Below are 20,930 nucleotides of genomic sequence, written 5' to 3' on the forward strand. Positions count from 1 at the left end.
ATTAAGGTAATCTTTACCGTGCTACTTTATCTGTATTTGATTTTGAATGAGCAGAAATCTGTGAGAAATATAACGACCCAAAGACAAAATAACTGATAAAAAAGCTGTTATAGGAGCAACAGCCATGTGGGCAGCGCTGTGTCATATGCCATATCTGTGCACAAGCTGTTTATCACAGCTCCAGACTTATTTGTTCATTAATGACGTCATCAGCGACTAGTCGACTTCGACTCGACTTTCATCACATAAAAGTCGACTTCAAAAAATCAGAAGTCGTTCAACCCCTAGTACACACACATATATTATGTAAACAAAAACTTTTATTTTGGATGCGATTAATCGTTTGACAGCACTACTTTATACAGAATCATTATGAGCTTGACTCACTTTCCCAGAGAGTCATCAATGTCCCCTCGATTGGGTTCCAGCCCTCTCACCCTTCCTCTACAGCTGAGGGGCATCAACTCATCTGCTGGGTAGGCATAGTCCTAAAAGAGAACAGAAGGAGAAACAATGCATCTCAAATAGTCTTAATAACAGATGCATTCATTTTCACAATTTCACACTTTAGAATTATTTTGGTACAACAATTACTTTGAATGCCAGTCATTTAGGTCCAATAAATACAAATGATTCAGAAAACCAATGTTCTTGTTAGTGAACACTAATTCAAAATTATTCCTGAATTATAAACAGTAAATTTGGGGTATTTACTCACCATGTAACTGTTATAGGCATGATCAAACATCTCTAGAATTTGGTCCCTAAAAAATATAAAATAAATAAGAGTGTGCAGCAGTTACTCTTTCATATCGCACTAGAAAAAAGCCATGGAAATGTCCATGTAAACTCAATACAACTGCGATAGTAACTGTTGCAGAAGTCACCAACTTTAACAAGTCACCAATTAGGCTACCTTTTATTGTATAACTTCTACATCCACATTAGAACAAAAATACATAATCTCACTGCTGTAGGCAGTATGTGTATATATGGATGTATGTGTGCATAAACAGTTTAATTTTCATTTTGGGGTCAGGAAGGTTTTTTTTTTTTTTTAAATACACAATTTGACATTTAGATTTTTACAAAAGACTTCTATTTAAAAAAAAAAAAATGTAAATGCTTCTTTCAACTTTCTATTCATAAAAGAATTCTGAAAAAAATGTATCAGTTTCCACAAAAATATTAAGCAGCGCAACTGTTTTCAACATTGATAATAATAATGTTTCTTAAGCACCAAATCAGCATATTAGAACTTTTTCTGAAGGACCATGTGGCACTGCAGAGTAAAGTAGTAATGGCTGCTTTGCCATTACAGAAATGAACAGAAATTTCACAATATCACTGTTTTACTGTATTTTGTGAGCAAATAAATGCAGCCTTAAAGAGACTTCTTTAAAAAAATAAAATAAAAAAATTGGTGTACTAACATAATTAATATCTCTTGTTCAAAACATTTCAAAATATGTAAGTTTAAATATACCAAATTCTCTTCAACAACCAGACTAAATATTTAATATGCTAATTGAAGCTCAAAATGTCCACCCTGCCGGCCACTTAGACTCGATAGAGTGGACAAACACATGACAGGGTGGACATAGCATTCATTTGTAGTTAATATTGCTAAAAACTAAAATTAACACATATCAATGTGATTGAGGATGCAATTTTATTATTTATTATTATTTTTTTTTTTTTTTTTCGAAGTTGAATAAATGTTTCATTGTCATATTTTGTCATGCTTTGTGTGTTCTGCTTTATGTGTCCACCCCGTCATGTGCTGGTCCACCCTGTCATCTTGATATTTTACTATAATATTTTAAATAATAATTCAATCATATCTATATAATCCAGTGTGTTCAATAGCTAGGTGTGGGGGCAATAACATGCAAACAAAAAACTGCATCCAAATATCACAGTTTTCTCCAAATAAGAAAAAATACATTTGCGAATTGCATGAGTTTCTTTAAAAACACATGGTTTACATAAAATTTTGTTATTTATTTATCAATTATAATGTATTTATAATTTGAAGGCAAACAAATAACCCTGTTTAGGAAAGGGACATCATACCTTTCATAAAATATAATTTGCATCTTAATTTGTAAGTCGCTTTGGATAAAAGCGTCTGCTAAATGACTAAATGTAAATGTAATTTTGCAATGAAAATGTATTTAACAGTAATATATATGTCCATGACAGGGTGGACATATCTTATGGTTTATGCTTCGAATAATGGCCCATAATTATCTAAAAAAAAATGTGTGGGAGCTCAGCTAGTATGTTTCTATAGTACTTGAGTGTCTACTATTTATGACATGACATAAAGTGAATGGGAAATTAAAACCAAAATTGAGTATTGTGAGGGTTGAAAGGTACCCTATGGTGATATTGACCCAGATAATGCTATTATATGTATATTGGGGTTAAGATTTGTAAAATGTTTCTGTAGTCTCTTATGCTCACTATTTGTTTGATTAAAAAAATGAATTAAAATAGTAATATTGTGAAATAAAATAATTACAATTTAAAAAAATGTTTGTTCAGAATTTTTTGAATATAAAATGTATGAAAGAACAGTATTTATTTGAAACAGAAATATTTTGTAACATTATAAATAACTGATTTATTTAAAAATGTATCACCTAAATGTATTTTAGAATTTTTGTCTAGTATACATCTGAAACTTCTTTTATAACCTTTTGTTAATTGTATAACTTGTATAATTTATTCAGAGATCGCCATGAAAATAGCCTTGATGCTGGCATGGCGTTAAAAAGTGAATAAATAAATAACATTATAAATGTTACTTTTCTGTCAAACTATAACATTCTGTAATGCATCTTTGCTGAAAAAAATATTAATTTAAATTTTTAAAAATTAAAATTATTTAACTATTTAATGCTATAACAATCAGATTAAATAAATAATTGGCTGAACATTATTTACTCGCCATTATTTACTACATTTTTAACAACTGATTTTAGCTATATAAACCTGAAGGGCTTACATTGAAATATTTTCACATTTTGATCTTCAGACCCTAGAGTTAAAAAACATTTTATACTTTTAATTTTAAAAGTTAGATTAGCAATTTGAAGTGTGAAAAGCCTACGTTTTGATTTCTCTCTCTACAGGGATGGTGTTGTCGGTCTTTGTCGTTCTACTGCTCACCGTGATCTACGAGCTTCTGAAAGTGTGGAAGGTCACTATTGGAAAACAGAAGCGATCCTCCATTACGCATTCATCCGCTCCGGTGTCTTTCTCACCTGAAGCGTCCTGTTTCGCCCCTGTCATGAAGTGTCAAGAGGGAAGCTCTTCTCTGACCAACAGCCCCTCTGAGATCTCATTAGCTCCCACCGAGAATACGGCCACCACTGCTGACACCACCGCCGCTGCTAAGAAGAGGTAATGCTCACGAGATAACTGGGAAGTGTTTTCCAAGAACTGGTATGACGTCAAAATCGGTCAGTTGGAAAGATAACCAATGAGTTGATGATTATTTATACCTCATAGCTTAATGAATCTCTGCTCTCCAACAAGTGTCTCTTTCCGTCTTCAGCTGGCTTCTGCACTGCCTCCAGACCTCCATACACATCCTGCAGGTGACGCTGGGCTACATGCTCATGCTCTGCGTCATGTCCTACAACGTGTGGATCTTCTTGGGGGTCATCATGGGATCAGTCTTGGGATACTTTCTGGCTTTTCCTCTACTGAATCACATTTGAGAAGACATGAGAGAACAAAAACATGTGGCGGCATCTCGAAATGTTCATCTGAGTTGACTGCGGACTCTAGATCAAGAGCAAAATGCAAGGTTTGTGTGGCCACGATCAATAAGACGTGCAAGAGATGTTGCGATATGTAGACTGAACAGGGATGATTCCATTTTGAACATTTTTTAAGGTTGTACGTCAAAGATCTTGCATGAAATCTTAATTAACTAAAATGTGGCAATGACCAATTGTAAAATTGGTTAAAAACCAACTTTCAAAAGTATTTAGAATTTAAACCACATTGGAAACACTATCTTTCAAGTGTTAAACCATGTGATTTTACCTTTGAGGTTGTATGATGTGACCTCTTGTTCAAACAGTCAGCACTGTACTAAATGGAGATGTGCCTCATTGACCGGTTTTATACTTTCTACAACTACTGATGTAATTAATAAGCTAATTTTCTGTTACACAGATGAATGTTTAAATTCTCTTCTCTGAGATTTGCTTTACTGTAGCTGGTGGTTTTCTGTTATTTTGGGAAATCACACTAGTTTTAAACCTCATATTAAACTTCCTACATGAGTCAAGATCAGGCGTTTTTGTGTCATGCTGGAAATTACTGCTGAATAGCAGAACAAACAATGGTTTGAACCATTGGTCAAAAAGAGAAATGCAAATCATGTGGCCTTAGTTAATGTTCGCCAGCAATACAGACGCATGGAAAGTGACTGACTGACTGAGAGCAGAAATGAGAAACTACGATGCTCACCGCAATGATTCAAATGCACTATTAGTAATGTTCCTCCAGGCAATCTTTTAAAACTGTTTTACTCCATTGCTTAATTGTTTTAAAATGAAATTTGTTTTATTGGCAAATATATTAATGGTTTTGATTACAAGTCTACACCCTTGTCTACGGCCTTTGCATTTTAATAAGAAAAATACCAAGTTGCACCACATAAATTTGGAGTTTACATTTTAGCCAAAGGCTTTAACACACACACACACACATATATATATATATATATATATATCCTCCTGACTCCCAGCTATGGAGTTTTGTCCTCTGTAGATTTCACCATGACCACTCCCTCTCCTTGGTCTTTAAAAATGGCTGACATTAATTAAATGATCAAATTTAACACCGTTATGGAAATATAGTATTTTGTAATTTGACAAATTTTCAAATTGTTTGTCATAAATCAACATCTCAGAAAAATGTTATGGGGTTTTAAATCAAAATATGACCGTTACGAAACAGGACATTGATTTCATACATGTCCGCTGTAGAGGACACCAGGACTTAAAGCATGTTTATTACACATTTTGGGAGACACAACAAATGAATAGGGGGAAAAAAAATCAATATTTCTATGAAATATGAGATATTATGAAAATCTTGCCAATTATTACTCCCATTACTGCACCAATTTTAAAACACATTAAAATTCAAATTAGATACAGTTTATAGATACATTGTATATAATGGGGGAAACCCATTCATGGCCATTTTACACATTTTTCATAAAAATGGTTTTAAAAATATCTCATAGCATAGTTGAGAATCATCTTTATATTAAGTTTGTTATAAAAAAAATGTCAGTTTAAAAAAAAAAAAAAAACAGGACCTTTTAAAGTCCTGATGTCCTCTACAGAAGACATAGCATATCATATGAATGAAATATTTAAAAATAAAAAAATAATTTTCACATTTTTTTGTATGCTCCAAACAATGTAATGACATGAAAAAAATACTAAATTCACAAAACTTTTGTTTTCCTGGTAGTCAGGAATTTATATATATATATAAGAAAATATTTGCGGAATAGAGTGAAGATAATTTTTCATTTTGCTAAAATTTATAGACGTTTGTAAATGGTCAAAGGACAAAAGCATTTTCAGAGGCTGTTTGAATTAAATTTAGTATTAGTATATAGAAGCTTAATTTATACTACCCTTCAGAAGTTTAGGGTTGGTAGATAAAAAAAAAATTAAAAAAAAATTAAAAAAAAATAAAAAGTGATTTTGAAAGGATCCTAAGCCAACCAAGGCTACATTTATTTAATCTAAAATGCATGTCATTTGTAATAATGTAATGCATTTAATTCCTGTGATTCGCAGCATCTTTACTCCAGTCTTCAGTGTCACATGATCTTTTAGAAATCATTCTAATATGCTGATTTAGTGTTCGAGAAGCATTTCTGGTCGATGTTCAATATAGCTGTGCTCCTTAATACTATTGTGGAAACAATAATATAGATTTTTTTCATGATTATCTGATGAATCAAAGGTTCAAACAGAAAAGCATTTGAAATAGATTATTTTTTTGTAACAGTGCAAGTCTTAGATGTCATTATATCAATTTAATGTGTATTAATTTCTCATAAGAAAATGACTCCAAACTTTTGAATGCCAGTGTAACATCTTAAATTAATTTACACCGCATACACATTTTAAAATAATACTCATTTATTTATCCATTGCTGCCTTACAAAAGGAACAGAAGATGTAGAAAATAATCACAACACTTTTAAAATAAATAACCACACATTTTTTGAAATATGTGTGGAGCTAAAATGTTAGATAAATGAGCAGAAAACATTAAAACATAAATATGTCCAGTAATGAATTAACCGTTTAGTAATTCTAGAAGAAAAAATCCCACAGCTACATGCCAGAGCAAACCTTTGCCCTCCAGTCCTGTATGATGTCTCAGAATTCCTCACGTTCACACAACATGAGCTGAGCTCCCCAAAGTTTCCACAAAGCTATTAAACTAAAATCTGAACTGATTCTGAGGATTTTTCTACACCTACTTCAATCCTTTGCCATGAAGCTCTATCTGCAGCTCGGTACTGGGATTTCCATCTTCCTTAATCCACATAAACAGGTGGAGGATGAGAATCAGCACGTCTGAGCACTAAACGCACATTACAGAGTGTTAATGCATTCTATAGGAAATAGCTCACTTTAAAACCACAAAAGAAAGTCTACAAGCATTAAAAAGCAAGCTTTAATTGATCTGAATGCATTTGCAGTTATTGTTTAAGTGCTTAATTACGCTGCATTAATGCATGTACAATTAGTGTTTAAATATATTCCACAATTAACGGAAGGCAAAAAAGACTGTTTCAGATGGCCCCTATGAAATATCGCTCTACTTTTGAGATCCATTCTAATGCGCCAAGCCACCTCACTGTACATATGAGTACATTCAGGTGAAGTCCATATATTTGCATTAGTTGTAATACTAACCTCCTCGCTGATGTCAAAAGGTGAAAGCATGCTGGTTTACGCCACCCGCAACCAAACCGCAGTCTAACAAGTGAGCACAGGAACAGGAAATGGAACTGTCCAAGATAATGACAGTTAGTTTATGAAACCTCTGCCACATTATAATTAGTGTGGGAGTCATGAGTTACAAAAAATAAAAAGGCACAGAAGGTCATATAAATGTGTATATAGTCTATGAGAATATATACAAATTTCTCCACAAAATTAACTGGAAAAACAGAAAATAAAACTGTAATTAAAATTAAATTAAATTAACAACAAATTGGCTGAAATATCAACCATAAAGTGTTGCTGATGGAAAGCAAACAAAAGTGTGTCAGCAAACACTTTCAGTTTATAAAATGTTTCATATCTCACTTTCAACTTTCGATTTGAACTTCTGATTTCTTTTCTGAAGCATCACAAGGAGCTTTGGCGTCTAAATCAATGCTACTCTTCACTCCCTCCACCAGAGTTAACATCACTTGCTCGGTGTCCACCACCTCGTCTGTGATTGGCTGAGGCTCCACTTCTTCTACATTCTCATTGGCTGGAGACTGAAACCCACTGTCATCGTGATGAAGAGGGCTGGAGTTGGTAGAGGTTTGAGTGAATTCCCCATCAGAGTCGATGGCGCCGTCGCTCAGGTTCTCATTGGGGTCTTCCTGGATGGCGATCTCGATCTGTTGAATGGCGCTTTCAATGGCGGATACGCACTGCTCCTCTTCTAAAGACTGTTCGATCTGGGCGGTGTCCAATTCTTCATCAACCTTTTTTGGTGACTCCCTTGGCACAATCTCTGTTACCGTTGTGATGTGCTTCACCTCATCGCCTTCTTCCAAAAGCAACATCCCATTGGTCAACTGTGAGCCATCTTTTTCGACCACTTCCAGCACGGGGTTTATGAGGTCTCGGATCTCATTGAGGCTGTCAGGAGAGCCTGGTTCTTTCTCGATGGGTACGTGCTGTATTGGGTTCACAGGCTTTTCTGTTTCAAGATCTTGTTCTGTCTGCCCTTCGCTCTCCTCTGGGATGCCGTCCACTCCTGGTACTTCCTGGCAGGACTCGTATGGCAGAGGCATCCCGTCCAGGTGGATCATGGAGACGATCTGTTTGCGTTTCCTGTTGGCCACTTCGCCACCTTGCCTATCTCCTTTTACTCCTCCGAACTGGCCAGCCCAGTCGATGGTGTCCTCTCCCAGCAGGTGCAGGTTGGGGTCGCTGTTGGTCAGGACCATGCTGTCTCTGTACAGGTTGTGCCTTCGCTGGACCGCAGCTTCCTTCACAGCTGCAGAATGAAAAGGAATGATTGAAAACGCATTGCAACAATATTTTTAAGCAGTAAGGTATGGAGGCTGTGCTATATTGTGCTAAAGGGGCTGCAGTGCAAACACTCACCCATCATGATGTCCTTGCTGACTGACTGCAGGACCACTTCCTCAAAGATGTTCTCTACTAGTATGAATCTAGAGAAGTCCTCAAAGATGAGCTCCTTGAACTTGGGCAGATCCTAGATTTCAAAGACAAAAAGTTTTTTTCCCCCATATAACACCAAAACACACCATGTTTTCTAATTTTGTGTAAAATATGTATATTTATCATTTAAAATAAATGATAAATAATTAGACTATCTATAAATGAACTGTAAAAGATCAACAAATCAGCAAACTCGTATGGAATTAATTATCTGGTTACAAATAATAATAATAAACTATTATTATCAGCAACAAGATATAATAAATGTATAAATTATAATAATGAATGATCTGGTTACAAATAATAATAATAATAATGATAATGATGATGATAGTAGTAGTAGTATTTGTAACCAGATAATTTATTTTATATATAATCATCACTAATAATAACAATAATAATAATAATAAACTACAACTGTAATATTTTTATATTATCTGGTTACAAATACTACTACTATCATCAGCAGCACCATAATCATAATGATTATCAACAAGATAATAATTAGCAACAAGATAAATTAATACATTTGAATAATACATTATTATTATTAATAATAATAAATCATCCAATTACATATAATATATTAATAATATTATTATTAATAATAATAATAATAGTGGTGGTGGTAGTAGTACTATTTGTAACCAGATAATTTAGTATTTATATAATAATCTTATCACAAATAATAATAATAATAAATATAAACTACAACAACTATATTATCTGGTTACAAATACTACTACTATCATCAACAGCATCAATATTATTATTATTAGCAACAAGTCAATACATTTGAAAAATTCATAATGAATTACCCAGTTAAATATAATAATAATAATAATAATAAATATTTGTCACCAGTTTAATTTCTGGGTCATTTTCTCTCTTTTGGTGACATTTTTGACCTGAGCCCTCATTAATATCTGAGAAATATTAAGAGCGACACAGTAGGAAAAATGACCTGTTTTTCTTACAAGGGGATGTGTAGCATAAAATTCATTTAAAAAAATGACACGAACAATGGCACTTCTAAATGTCACAGAGAGAGGCTTATTCCTTGTACCAACCGGTGAACAGGATGGGGAGAGCTGTTTCAGCATGTACGGTATGATGATTTGAAGCAACGCCTCCCTGAAGAACTTCTTCCTCACTGTGCTGCTGTCATAGTCATATTTCTGCAGGTCATAAACAACCAGAATTAAAATGAAGAAATTAAGGTGGTCTTCAAAAATGTTCTGATACAGCAACGACCCAGGAGCTGTGTAACAAAACCTGTTTCAGCTTTGCGGAGTAAGGACCCAACTAACGCACTTACTTTGAGTACTCGGTCCTGACAGCGCTGGATGATCTTGCAGAAATCCTCCCCACTGTGGCCGTCTAGACTCTGATGGACCAGCTGCTCAAATGTGTGCACTGCGTTGTCCATTTGCTACATACATCAATAGAGGAATTTTAGTAAGGATTATCATCAACTTTGATGGTTTATTTGTAAAAAAAAAATTGAGAACTCTAAAGGACAAAGGCTATTTTGGAAATCAGTATGCACATTTTCTGCATGCATATAATACTGAAATGACCATGGGATGTTATATACCAAAATAGAACAGACAGATAGATTGATAGACAGACAGACGGACATATAGATAGATGTGATCTGTTTCACTTGAATTTTTTTTAATTAGCTGTCAGATAACAGTGTATATACTTTGATTTAGTAAAATCTCAATTGCCAACATACCTGCAATAAGAGTTATTACCTCAGGGTGGCGCTCATTAACAATAAACTGCTATCTCTTTAATACGCTTTAGCCATTTTTCGCATTGATTCATGCTCTTCTTGGCCTCACAGCTAAATTGATGCTTGTTTTTTATTTTGTTGGTAGGCACTAGAAAAATGAATGCAGGCTATGGAATGATTAATATCAAATCAATTTCAAGTGCTAGTGCCAAGTACTGGAAAACTTCAAGAAGTTTTAGATATTTAAATGGAATATTTAAAAAAAATAGGAAAGACACCTGTCTCATGAGGATCTGAGCTCTCTGGATGAACACAGAGGGACTGGACACGTCACATCTCTGCTGGAGGCCTTCAAGGTTCAACGCCTCCATCTTCTCATAACAGCTCTGCATCTTCACCGGATGGAAGGCCAACATGGAAATCTTGTCCATATGCTATGAAGAGAGGATTTTGAGTTAGCTATCGCTTTAAAAAGGCTCTGCTAACATTGTTAATCAAAGTCCTGCCTCACCTCTCCCAGTTTCTCACTGCTTCTATCGTTCGTTGTGTTCTTGCTGACCTCCACCAGCTCACGGAAGAGGATGTCCCTCACTTCAGAGAATCCTCTGCTGGTGGGCTCCATGAGGGCCTCCAGGATGGAGTGGATGTAGGGCTGAACCTTGCTCCTCACAAGCTGTTCGACACGAGGCAACACCAATGCTTCAAGAAGAGGATTAGTAAAGCAACATCAGAAGTGTGTGGCCATGTATAACACATTAGTAATCTCCACAGAGAAGGTTGATTGGTTTTCTCATACCACGGATCTTTCCAGAAACGTGCTCTTTGGATGTGATGATCTGATCCATATCTGTGCGCAGAGCGGAGTCCAGACGGGGGCGCTCCACCTCACATACTTGAGCCAGAGCTTCGTGTTGAGTCTTTGTCTGTGACAGCACCTGTCTGTATACTGCATCTGAGATCTGACAGGGCAAACAAACAGATGATAAACAAACCTCAAAGAAAATCGCAGCAGATATACACGTACATGTAGAAATTAATTCCCTAATCCAGTAACAAACATAATTCAATAAGGGCTTAACAACAGAGTGGGTCAGTGGGGAAAGTCTGCACATGTTCAGGACATTTGCTGATCACGTGCATTTGTTTTTATGCCTTACAAACCTAAAAGATTTGTTTGTGTAATGTATTGAACATTACAAGATAGTAAACTTGTCACCAAGGTAATAATCTAGCTGGTTTACACAGATAAGGCTATATAATAATTTTTTTTCCCAATAGTATATTTTATTGTAACAGTAATATTTATTCCAATAGTAATATTTTAATTATTTTTATTCCAAATGATACTTCTCAAACGCTTGAAAATTTGGAATCTAATTTTTATATCTATTATAAATTAATACATCTATTGCCAAGAGAAGCATTATGCAATCATGAAAATGGTTTGCAAATACTTGTGTAAACGAACAGAAGATTCTTTTTACAGCTTCAGAATTCACATATGAGAACCAACCAGCATCCAGTCCCTCTGTCTCTGTTGCAGTTTTCCTTTCAGCCGAGGCACGATCAGATTCTTCAGTTCAGGGTGCAAAGTCTCCATCACCAGGTTAGCAAGAATCTAGACACACAAACACACAGATGTAGATGAAAAAAGCCATTGGTTACACAGCAACTGGAAGTACGTTTAAATAATGATGACAGAATTTGAATAGTGCTTAAGAAACTGATAAGACAGTTCCGAGAGCATCATTAACTTCATGCAAACAGCTCAGTGGTTTTGCATGCATATCTTCAGTAACTAGACTGCAGACTGTACAATGTCAAACTATCAATTCCTGAAACACAATGCTTTATCGTTCAAATCAACAACTTGGACACCTATCACAGATGGCTGCTTTGTTCATGCTCACTGCATTGACAGCCAAAACAGAAACAACCTTTGATGCCGAGAAACATGTCTGCAAGAATAAGTCCGCTCTTTTCATGTGTGTTTTTAGGGATAGGACGATTGGTTTATCATAAATAACACACCAAACATGACACGTTCACGGTCTAAATATTAGGATTAGTTCACATTTTAATATTTCCTGATATCAAATAATGCGTTTGTTGAAGAGAAAGAGAGAGCGAGGGGTAATGAAGTCAGCGAAAGGAGCTTCTTTATGACCTGACAGTGATTGACTGACATTTATTTGAGGTGTATTAGCTGGTCACCTGTAAGGCATCCGGCCACACCATGCACATAAAATGCAGCAAGGAGTAATGGCTAATTGAACTCAAATTACTGCTACAGGCTTGGCTATCAGGAACTATACGATGATCTTCATGTAAAGATATTAGGGTGAGCGGCATGAGTTCAAGTTCTGAGCTTCTAACAATTTCATCCGAAAGTAAATAGTACAGAATCGCTCTCAACCCACCCCTCGCCCAGTTTCCATAGCAATGCAGGGGCCATGTGGGCAGTAACACCACACAGACCCCCTGACAGAAAAACAAAAAACAGACGGCCCACACCCAGCAGTAATAACAGCCCACGCAGCCGTTTCCAGTGTGGTGTCACATCCAGGCTGACCGTGACGCCCTATAACACCGCTGAGGGTGGGATGAAGAGGAATGACCATGTTTCTCGCACATGGACAATGTCAATACCTTCTTTATATACAACTCGTAGTACTTTTCCTTGGTTAAAGTGTAAGAACAGAGGCATTAATTGGCTTTATACACACACAAACACACAAAAAGCTCATTCATAAGAAACATTTCCTGGGTGTTTTCTGGAAGGAAGCAAAAAAACGTTGACAATAATGCACAATAAGTGACGTCTTGACTAACAGTGACGCATCAGACTTGAATACGCTCAAAATAAAAAGGAATTTAAAGCTATAGTAGAGGAGAAGATATTCAATGGCATTTAAATGGCATTTTAACTGAAATTCTGGACAGTTTGTCACTGAAAGCTATCAAAAGTTAATGAATTTAGTGCAAAACTAAACATTTTATGTAGGGATGCCAAAAAAAAAGAAAAAAAAAGGCGCTCACCTTAATCCAGATCAACTGACACCAAACATGCAGTGGAAAAAAGCAATAAAAGAAGGTCATATTTATTTAACTCATGAAAATTAGTATGAGAACAAAATATTTAATACTTAACATGCTTTAATACTCCAAATTTGAACAGAAGAACTAGGGGGAAAATAACAGTTTAATTACAAAATTACTACCTTCATTTCATAAATGTTTTTGGTGTATTTGGAAGATACCATGAGATGAAAAAAAACTGCATTTTCCATTATAGGTCCCCTTTAAGGGCACTGTATGGTTATGTTTGTGTATGAGACAGCGCGAGGTGTGAGGATAACCAGCACCCAATAATTTTAATGATTGCCTATTTGCATTTTATTAAAATCGGTGTGTGTACGTGAGAAAGCAGGCAAGATAGACATTCCTAAATCTGTTAGAAACTAAAGGTTATTTCTAGCACATTATGACTAAAATGAGACAGCAGTACAAAGTTACAGAAAAAAAAAGGCGCTCACCTTAATCCAGATCAACTGACACCAAACATGCAGTGGAAAAAGGCTTTTAATTTTAAGAATATTTATTTAACTCATGAAAATTAGTATGAGAACAAAATATTTAATACTTAACATGCTTTAATACTCCAAATTTGAACAGAAGAACTAGGGGGAAAATAACAGTTTAATTACAAAATTACTACCTTCATTTCATAAATGTTTTTGGTGTATTTGGAAGATACCATGAGATGAAAAAAAACTGCATTTTCCATTATAGGTCCCCTTTAAGGGCACTGTATGGTTATGTTTGTGTATGAGACAGCGCGAGGTGTGAGGATAACCAGCACCCAATAATTTTAATGATTGCCTATTTGCATTTTATTAAAATCGGTGTGTGTACGTGAGAAAGCAGGCAAGATAGACATTCCTAAATCTGTTAGAAACTAAAGGTTATTTCTAGCACATTATGACTAAAATGAGACAGCAGTACAAAGTTACAAACCAGAGACCGGACCATAACTCACCCCTCTAATGACATTCTCAGCTGTCTCTCTGCTCTGTGGTTTAGACATTATTGAGGGTTTGTGCTGCTCCAGCACATTAGAGAGCTTAAATACAGAGTGATCAGTCTGATTTATCAAGATAAAGCTTAAAAAGAGCTAGTCTTTTAGAAATGGGCTTCAGGTCAGATGGAAAGATGTAAAACATTGTATATGTATGAGTTTGGGAGGGAGAAATGGGTCATTCAGAAAGATTCATTAATAATTATTATGATGTCACAAATATTAGCACATTAAGATATGACCACCCACATTAAACACTTATGAAACTCATGGAGGTTAGCCAGCCATAATGGGTAAATTTACATATAGAAGTCTTAAAGGAACAGTACAGTTTGAGTTTAAGGGTCATGGAGTTTCTAAGGGTCATACAGCATGGAACAAATATCTAAAAGTAAATACAGTTTTTTGGTGCATAAACTATGACTAACATTATATATAAGAGAGAGAAAAAAGCTACAATATGGTCTCTTTGAGAGCGTCAGTGATGAAGCCAATCCTGACACTTCTGCCCCTGTCTTTACCTTCTAAAAAAAACAGCTTAAATCAACACCTGATGGAAGTTGGTTTGGCATGGTTTCTAGCTGGTCTAAGATGATCATTTATGGTCATTAGTTGCTCTAGATGGTCAGTTGCCAAATCACCAGGTCTAGAGGCAATTACAAGCTGGTGGCTCAAATTTAACTTTGTAAACCATCTTGGTCAGGCTGGTAGACCATCTTAAGCGTGTAGACCTAATTTTTTCAAGCTAGATTCTCTCAAATTCTCCCCTGCTGAAGTTCTCAGTGAAATTAATATAGTTAATTTAAGAGTGTTAGAAACACCTGAGCCAAAGTTTGGGTGCCCTCCCACCTGTCTGGGACAGAGGATAAAGCCTGGATTGAGGACATGTAGAGGAAACTCTACCCAAACTATCCAAGGAAAAGAGAAGTGCACAGGGATAAATGCTGTCTGAACTGTTCTTTCCTCCTCTCTGTCTCGTTCTTTTTCAGGGAAGCTTTGATTTCGCCTACATTCTTATTCCCATGAGTCCAAGACATTGTCTAAGGCCCATTAGATAGCATCAGGAGCACCTTAAACTCACTAAACATACTGCATGAAATGCAACAATCAACAGAATGATGCATTCTATATGTAAAGCATCCTGTTTTGTATAAAGGGTGATTTATTTTTGACATTTGCCAGATTTTCCAAACGGATATGAATGATCTTCACCAACCTGTGCTTGGTTTCCACACATCAGGTCCCAGGTGCCATAGTGACCCTTGGCCTGCCTGTAGAGCCGCAGGGCATCCGTGAAAGCTGGTGTTGCTACCTTGCACTCTTCCGACAGTCCTAGAGAGGTCAAGAAACATGACATGTTATAGAAGCGTGTCATATGATTACCTATGGCCAAATCACAGCCATGCTGATATAGAGCAATATTAATTTAAACAGTTTAGTTTGGTTGGCCTCAAGAGTTTTTGAATTCAAATCTGAACAATCCTAACCAGCTTTTTATTTTTATTTTTTTTGCTGGTCCAAACTGGTGACGGCTGGTAGACTAACTTGGACCAGCTATAACTCACGTTAAGCTGGTACAGCCTGGTTTTTCCAGCAAGGAAAAGGAATAGATTACAATTTTAATAATAAGACCTCATCTTCACTTGGAGATCTATACATTCACTAAGAGTCTGTGGATGGAAACTACAGCTACCACCACTCAAGCAGAGAATCCACAAGACCTAACGTGACAAGACTTATTGGAAAAACACTTAAATGGAGATATAATTATACAGCACTGTAGTGAAGATGGATAATGTGCTCGATGTAAGACTGTTTGCATAAAAGCTGCACATCAGAGGTGATGAAAGAATTCCAATTTGTAGATGATCAAACAATACCAAACAGTCCCGCTCTTGCCACTACTAAAAGTGTATATGAATGAACAGCTGTTATTTGGAGAGATTTGAGTCTTTTGGGAAAAAGATAACCTTTTAGAGTTGCTTTCCTGTTGGAAGCGGGAAGTAAGTGTGATCCATAAAGTTACACATATGGGCAAGGAAAGACAAACACAGATGGACATGAGCAATGGCAAGCTGCACAAACACTCATAGGACTAGAGCTGGTGATGGGGAGCATGTATATCTGCGTGCTGCAGTAAGTTTCAGATTGGCTGACACAAAGACAGGAAGTCAGCAGTGAGAGATGGAGGGATGGAGTGTGTAACAGTCTGTCAGGAACAGGAAATCCACTCAGCGTTCATTTTCCTGGACTCACAGACAGAGAGAGAGAGTGAGACACACACACACACACACACACACACAGAATAGAGGAAAGTAGAAAATAACTAGCTTTTCTTGGCATGAGCCCCATGAGAAAAAACTAGATGCGTTTGTCAGCAGTCTGCTTGGAGAAAGTCCCTAGAGTTCTGTGCTCGATAAAACACGATAAACCCAAATCAGTATTGAACCACCTCGTCCCCAAACATGTCCACCAGTAATACAACTAGCAGTCCTAACAAACTAGAGACACCTTACATCAAAAGTTAATTTGAATGTGGCTCACTGTGTGTGTTTAGTGTCAGGTGAAAAAAAAAAAAAAAGAGCTACACTCTTTTTCTCTGGCAAGCTGGCAGGCCTGAGAAACTCAACGCGAGAGTCTTGAGCAAAAAATAGTACATATGGTAGAGTTTAGCGTGGGCCGCCTCTGGCATGGGGCTGCACGGTGGTTAGCCGAGACTCCTGGGATGGCTGGTTCCCAGGGTTCCTATGCCACCGCATGTGTGCACTCTTACCATTACTGTTCTGTTCACTGGAGCATTTCCCATTTGGGCTAAAAGCACAAGAACTAGAAGAGTTTCAACTCTTGTTGAAAACTTATCTCTGAATCAATAATCTCTGAATCAATAATGAGAACCAAAGAAAACATTTCAGCTTTTTAAATGACATTTCTTTCCAAATCTGGAGGAAAGCTATGTCTAGAGCAAACAAACATAAATCTTACCATGGACTGACTTTTACAAGTACATACTAATTATTTTTATAATAACAATATTCACATTTTTAGTTTCAGTATAAACAAAAACAAGTGAATGTACACACAATAGAATGTTTTTTTTTTTTAAGTTAAAGGGGCCATAAAATGTAGAAATCAAATTTTCTAAATCTTTTGAATTTCAGTGGAGAAAATTCAGTGCAATATGAAAACATAGTACTTGTAGAATGTAAAATTTCCACCCCAGTAAAAAAAACCTCTTAAAACTAAGCAGAAAAAGAAACTCATTGACTCATTGTGTCAGATTGTGATTAACATGAATGCCCACATTACTACACCAAGAGCTATTTAAAATTAATTATTAATAAAAACTAATCAAAATTAAATCGGAAAATAACAAAATAAGCAAACAAATAGATTTTTTGATTTTTCAGTTTTAACTTATAATAATAAATATTATATAGTAATAAAAAAAAAATTCAGAGTAATTTAAGAGTTCTTGAACCTTTTTTGAATCACTCTCGGTTTCTTTCAATTAAAATAATGGTTTGTCATAATTACAAAAAGAAATACAATAAATATATTAGCCTATATGGGAAGGTGGGGTTGTGGTGATTAAAAAATAAATGCATAATCTATTTAAAAGACACAACTGAGGATACATAAAAAAAAAAAAAAAAATTAAATAAAAAAAAACCATCAACAACAACAGTCACTGCTCTTCAGGTTCACATGTGGGCTTTACCCAAATAGACGGTCACAGTGTGCCTATTACTTAACGCAAAGGGCTATTTTTTTAAATTTCAGCTGAATTCAAAGCATTGTGTTTGATTGTGTATTGCAACTGTCAACAGTGTCTACGATTCTATATATGAAACTGACATTCACCTCTACTTTAATTTTAAAACCGGTTTGTTTTCTTTCTGCCATTGGTCTCCACACTATGATGTCATAATGGGTGTGATGATATGATTGATTACCAACTGTTGCAAGTTGCCAATGAGACGGGTATGACTACAACAAAACAAATGACTAGCCACCACCACAGGCTGTCAGAACAATGACTAGAATACAATTACTAGATGAACAAAAATGTTCAGAATGCAACATTTGCATTCAATCCCCAATGTTTGAAACTCTCCATTGGTTTAGTCCCATTCCTGAAGGCTAGACAGATCAATTAAAACATGCACTGAGTTCATACACAGTCAAGTTCAAATTCAAACAGCTTAAAAGTGTATATGTGGTTTGCTTTATCTTAGGCTTTTTGAAAGGTCTTCGTGTATAATTCCTCTTGATTTCTTTCCAATGCTGTAATAAAACCCAAGCACTTTGAGCACCTACTGTAATACCACAGCTTTGCATGTGGTTGATCGTCTCTGCCCTCTGGTAACCCTCTAGCAAAAACACAGAGCTGTGTTCTCACATATGTGGAGCAACTACCTGAAGTCATTCAGCCCTCGGCTTCAGGCAGGTCTCAGGGATTTTGCAGAGCCCTTCCCTGATGCCTCAAAGGCAAATGATATTCCCTATGTAGGGCCCTATGAAATGCATGCTATTTTTTCCCAAATTCCATCTGATTTTTTTCCAAAATTCCATTTTTTCCATTTAAATTTTTCTGTTTTCCATTTTAATTTTTTTAGACTCTGTTTTAATGGTTAAATTAAATGTTATTAAACAAAAAGCATGTCAAATTATTTGAACTCACGAAACTTATTTAACAGCAATTTATTAAAAAGTTTAACAAAAATTACATTAAGGCAATAAATTACACTTTTTTTTTTTCAAATTCAGCTTTATTTTTTACAAAATTGAATGTTCCATTAATTTCATGGATTCCATTTTAATGGTTTCATTAAATTTTAATAATCAAAACAATCTCTAATTAATTGATTTTATATTTTAAAAAATATTTATTTATTTTTTCAGAAATCGTTGTGCATTTACATTTTTCTGTTCAGTTAATTCTGGTAAATATTTCTAGCATATATACCTTTAAAAATAATGTTTTAATAATAATTTTATTAGTAGTAGTAGTAGTACCATAATTACATTAAGCAATATACATATTTCTGTCACAGTTTCTTAAAGTTAAACCAAACTTTTATTTTGACTGGTTGCTTTGAAGTTTTTACATTTACATTTAGTCATTTTGCAGACGCTTTTATCCAAAGAAACTTTTGATTGTATATGATATGACGATAGTTTTTCTCAAAAGAAATGGTAAAATGATAATGAAGTGACTCTCAGAGCAGTTCTAGAGATTATGTTCATGTGTTCATGTACTCGTATATTGAGGCGGCCGAGGCTGAAATAAGGAATTTGATGTTATATATATCTGCGTAAATTGTCTTATGTCATTATCATTCGTGATCCACAAAACTAGTAATTTGCTGTCTTGCCTTGACAAGCCTAACTGAGAGTGCCCCAAGGCATTATGGGAAGGTGTTGACATGTGGTCAGAGGATGTTCAGTTAGCAGTCAACGACTGGCAACATGTTGGAGCTAAGCTGCTCTGCAAGTTGTGCAATTATTATATCAGCCAATAAATACAATACCTCCTTGTATATTGAGGCGGCCGAGGCTGAAATCACGAGCGTCACACAGTATTTACAGTATGTAGTAAACGAAGCCGCGCTTCTGTGCTATTCATTCACAAAGAGAAATGCAGAACATGCAGGATTCATATTTAAATATTATTTAGCAACTTAGTATTCACAGACACTAGTCCATATCCCATTTTGATTTAAGTGTACTAAACCTACTTTTGATTTATCCATCCAAAACTTTGCAAATTCTGTGACATTCCGCATTATACAGTAAATTCCATTTTTATGACTGAATCCACGATTCTATCCGCGTTTTCTGCATCGCGGAAATCATAGGGCCCTACCCATGTAACTTCTTGCACTTGTGACTTTTTTGGGCTGTTACCAAGCCAGAGGCACTGTACTTCACCTTCAGGATGTTAAAAAGCTAGAGATCTCACAATGTTTGCTGTACATATTGATCTGGCATGAAGTCCCTTGTTACATGTTAATTTTAAATCAATATGTGAAACGGGCTGAGGAACAACACTTCAAGACGTCTTGTGAAAGTCAACATTTACCTTAATTAAAACGCATTACTCATCTTATTGTGCTGAGTTATAGTCCAAGTTATTCAAAAGAAAATAATGGCTTAATCTTTCATCAAAATAGCAGAGGTGAATTGAGTGCATTGTTTTTAGTGATGTCACAAGACAACTGGTTAATATGAAGCAACAGTGAAACTGCTATTTATGCTTTTATACGCAGTTCAGCTTTCGTTTCAAATCTTTCCAACAGCACACATTAATTATAAGACAGCAAAATAACAACAGAAGCATAACCATTTGAAAAAATCAAGATGTTTCAATAAACGTTAGCCTTCAAAAACCTACTTTTCAATTCCCAATGGATAAAATCAAGCCCAGCCCAACATATTTTCTCCAGTGTGTGTCACACAAATGAAAAATATGCCACAATAAGGTAGTCAAATGGTTTGCATTGTTTCTGAAGGTAAATCAGCAGGAAGGTCACTGCATGCAGCCCCTGGCTAATGTGTGACTTTAAGGTCCCACCTTTAAAAGATCAATCTCTGACTGTAGAGAGCACAGAGGTCTGGGTTTCCTCAAAGTGGGCAGACA

The 20,930-nt window shown here is 35.6% G+C and overlaps 3 protein-coding genes across 4 annotated transcripts in view; 1 reads left to right on the plus strand and 2 right to left on the minus strand.

The window, feature by feature from the left end:
• The window catches only part of LOC107739696 (ER degradation-enhancing alpha-mannosidase-like protein 3), a 9,187-nt gene extending 8,404 nt beyond the window's left edge, over positions 1-783 (minus strand). The window contains exons 1-2 of one of the 2 annotated variants that reach the window (XM_016551893.1): positions 719-783; positions 388-488 (exon numbers count right to left, since the gene is read on the minus strand). In XM_016551893.1, the coding sequence (XP_016407379.1) occupies positions 388-488; positions 719-748 (131 nt within the window). In that variant the 5' untranslated portion in view covers positions 749-783. Of the gene's footprint in view, positions 1-387; positions 489-718 lie in introns of those variants that run through there. The other variant, XM_016551894.1, reaches the window with a different exon arrangement.
• Positions 784-3,139: 2,356 nt separating this feature from the next.
• On the plus strand, positions 3,140-4,631 carry LOC107739749 (probable low affinity copper uptake protein 2). Its single transcript, XM_016551953.1, has 2 exons — positions 3,140-3,411; positions 3,566-4,631. Exons 1-2 carry the CDS (start codon positions 3,143-3,145, stop codon positions 3,729-3,731), a joined length of 435 nt encoding a protein of 144 aa, XP_016407439.1. The 5' UTR covers positions 3,140-3,142; the 3' UTR covers positions 3,732-4,631.
• Positions 4,632-6,179: 1,548 nt separating this feature from the next.
• Positions 6,180-20,930, minus strand: part of LOC107739700 (niban-like protein 1) — a 25,579-nt gene continuing 10,828 nt past the window's right edge. Inside the window, exons 6-14 of the mRNA XM_016551898.1 lie at positions 15,507-15,622; positions 11,726-11,830; positions 11,009-11,171; positions 10,724-10,911; positions 10,491-10,646; positions 9,790-9,903; positions 9,542-9,649; positions 8,394-8,505; positions 6,180-8,283 (exon numbers count right to left, since the gene is read on the minus strand). Of these exons, the coding sequence (XP_016407384.1) occupies positions 7,376-8,283; positions 8,394-8,505; positions 9,542-9,649; positions 9,790-9,903; positions 10,491-10,646; positions 10,724-10,911; positions 11,009-11,171; positions 11,726-11,830; positions 15,507-15,622 (1,970 nt within the window). The 3' untranslated portion in view covers positions 6,180-7,375. The remainder of the gene's footprint in view (positions 8,284-8,393; positions 8,506-9,541; positions 9,650-9,789; positions 9,904-10,490; positions 10,647-10,723; positions 10,912-11,008; positions 11,172-11,725; positions 11,831-15,506; positions 15,623-20,930) is intronic.

Source organism: Sinocyclocheilus rhinocerous, unplaced genomic scaffold (assembly GCF_001515625.1).
Source record: "Sinocyclocheilus rhinocerous isolate Xijiao unplaced genomic scaffold, SAMN03320098_v1.1 scaffold585, whole genome shotgun sequence".
In the NCBI taxonomy this organism is placed as follows: Eukaryota; Metazoa; Chordata; class Actinopteri; order Cypriniformes; family Cyprinidae; genus Sinocyclocheilus; species Sinocyclocheilus rhinocerous.

Coding starts and splice junctions, on each gene's coding strand:
- LOC107739749 (XM_016551953.1), top strand. CDS start 3,143: ATGGTGTTGTCGGTCTTTGTCGTTCTACTGCTCACCGTGATCTACGAG. Junction 3,412..3,565: donor ACCGCCGCTGCTAAGAAGAG/GTAATGCTCACG, acceptor TTCCGTCTTCAG/CTGGCTTCTGCACTGCCTCC.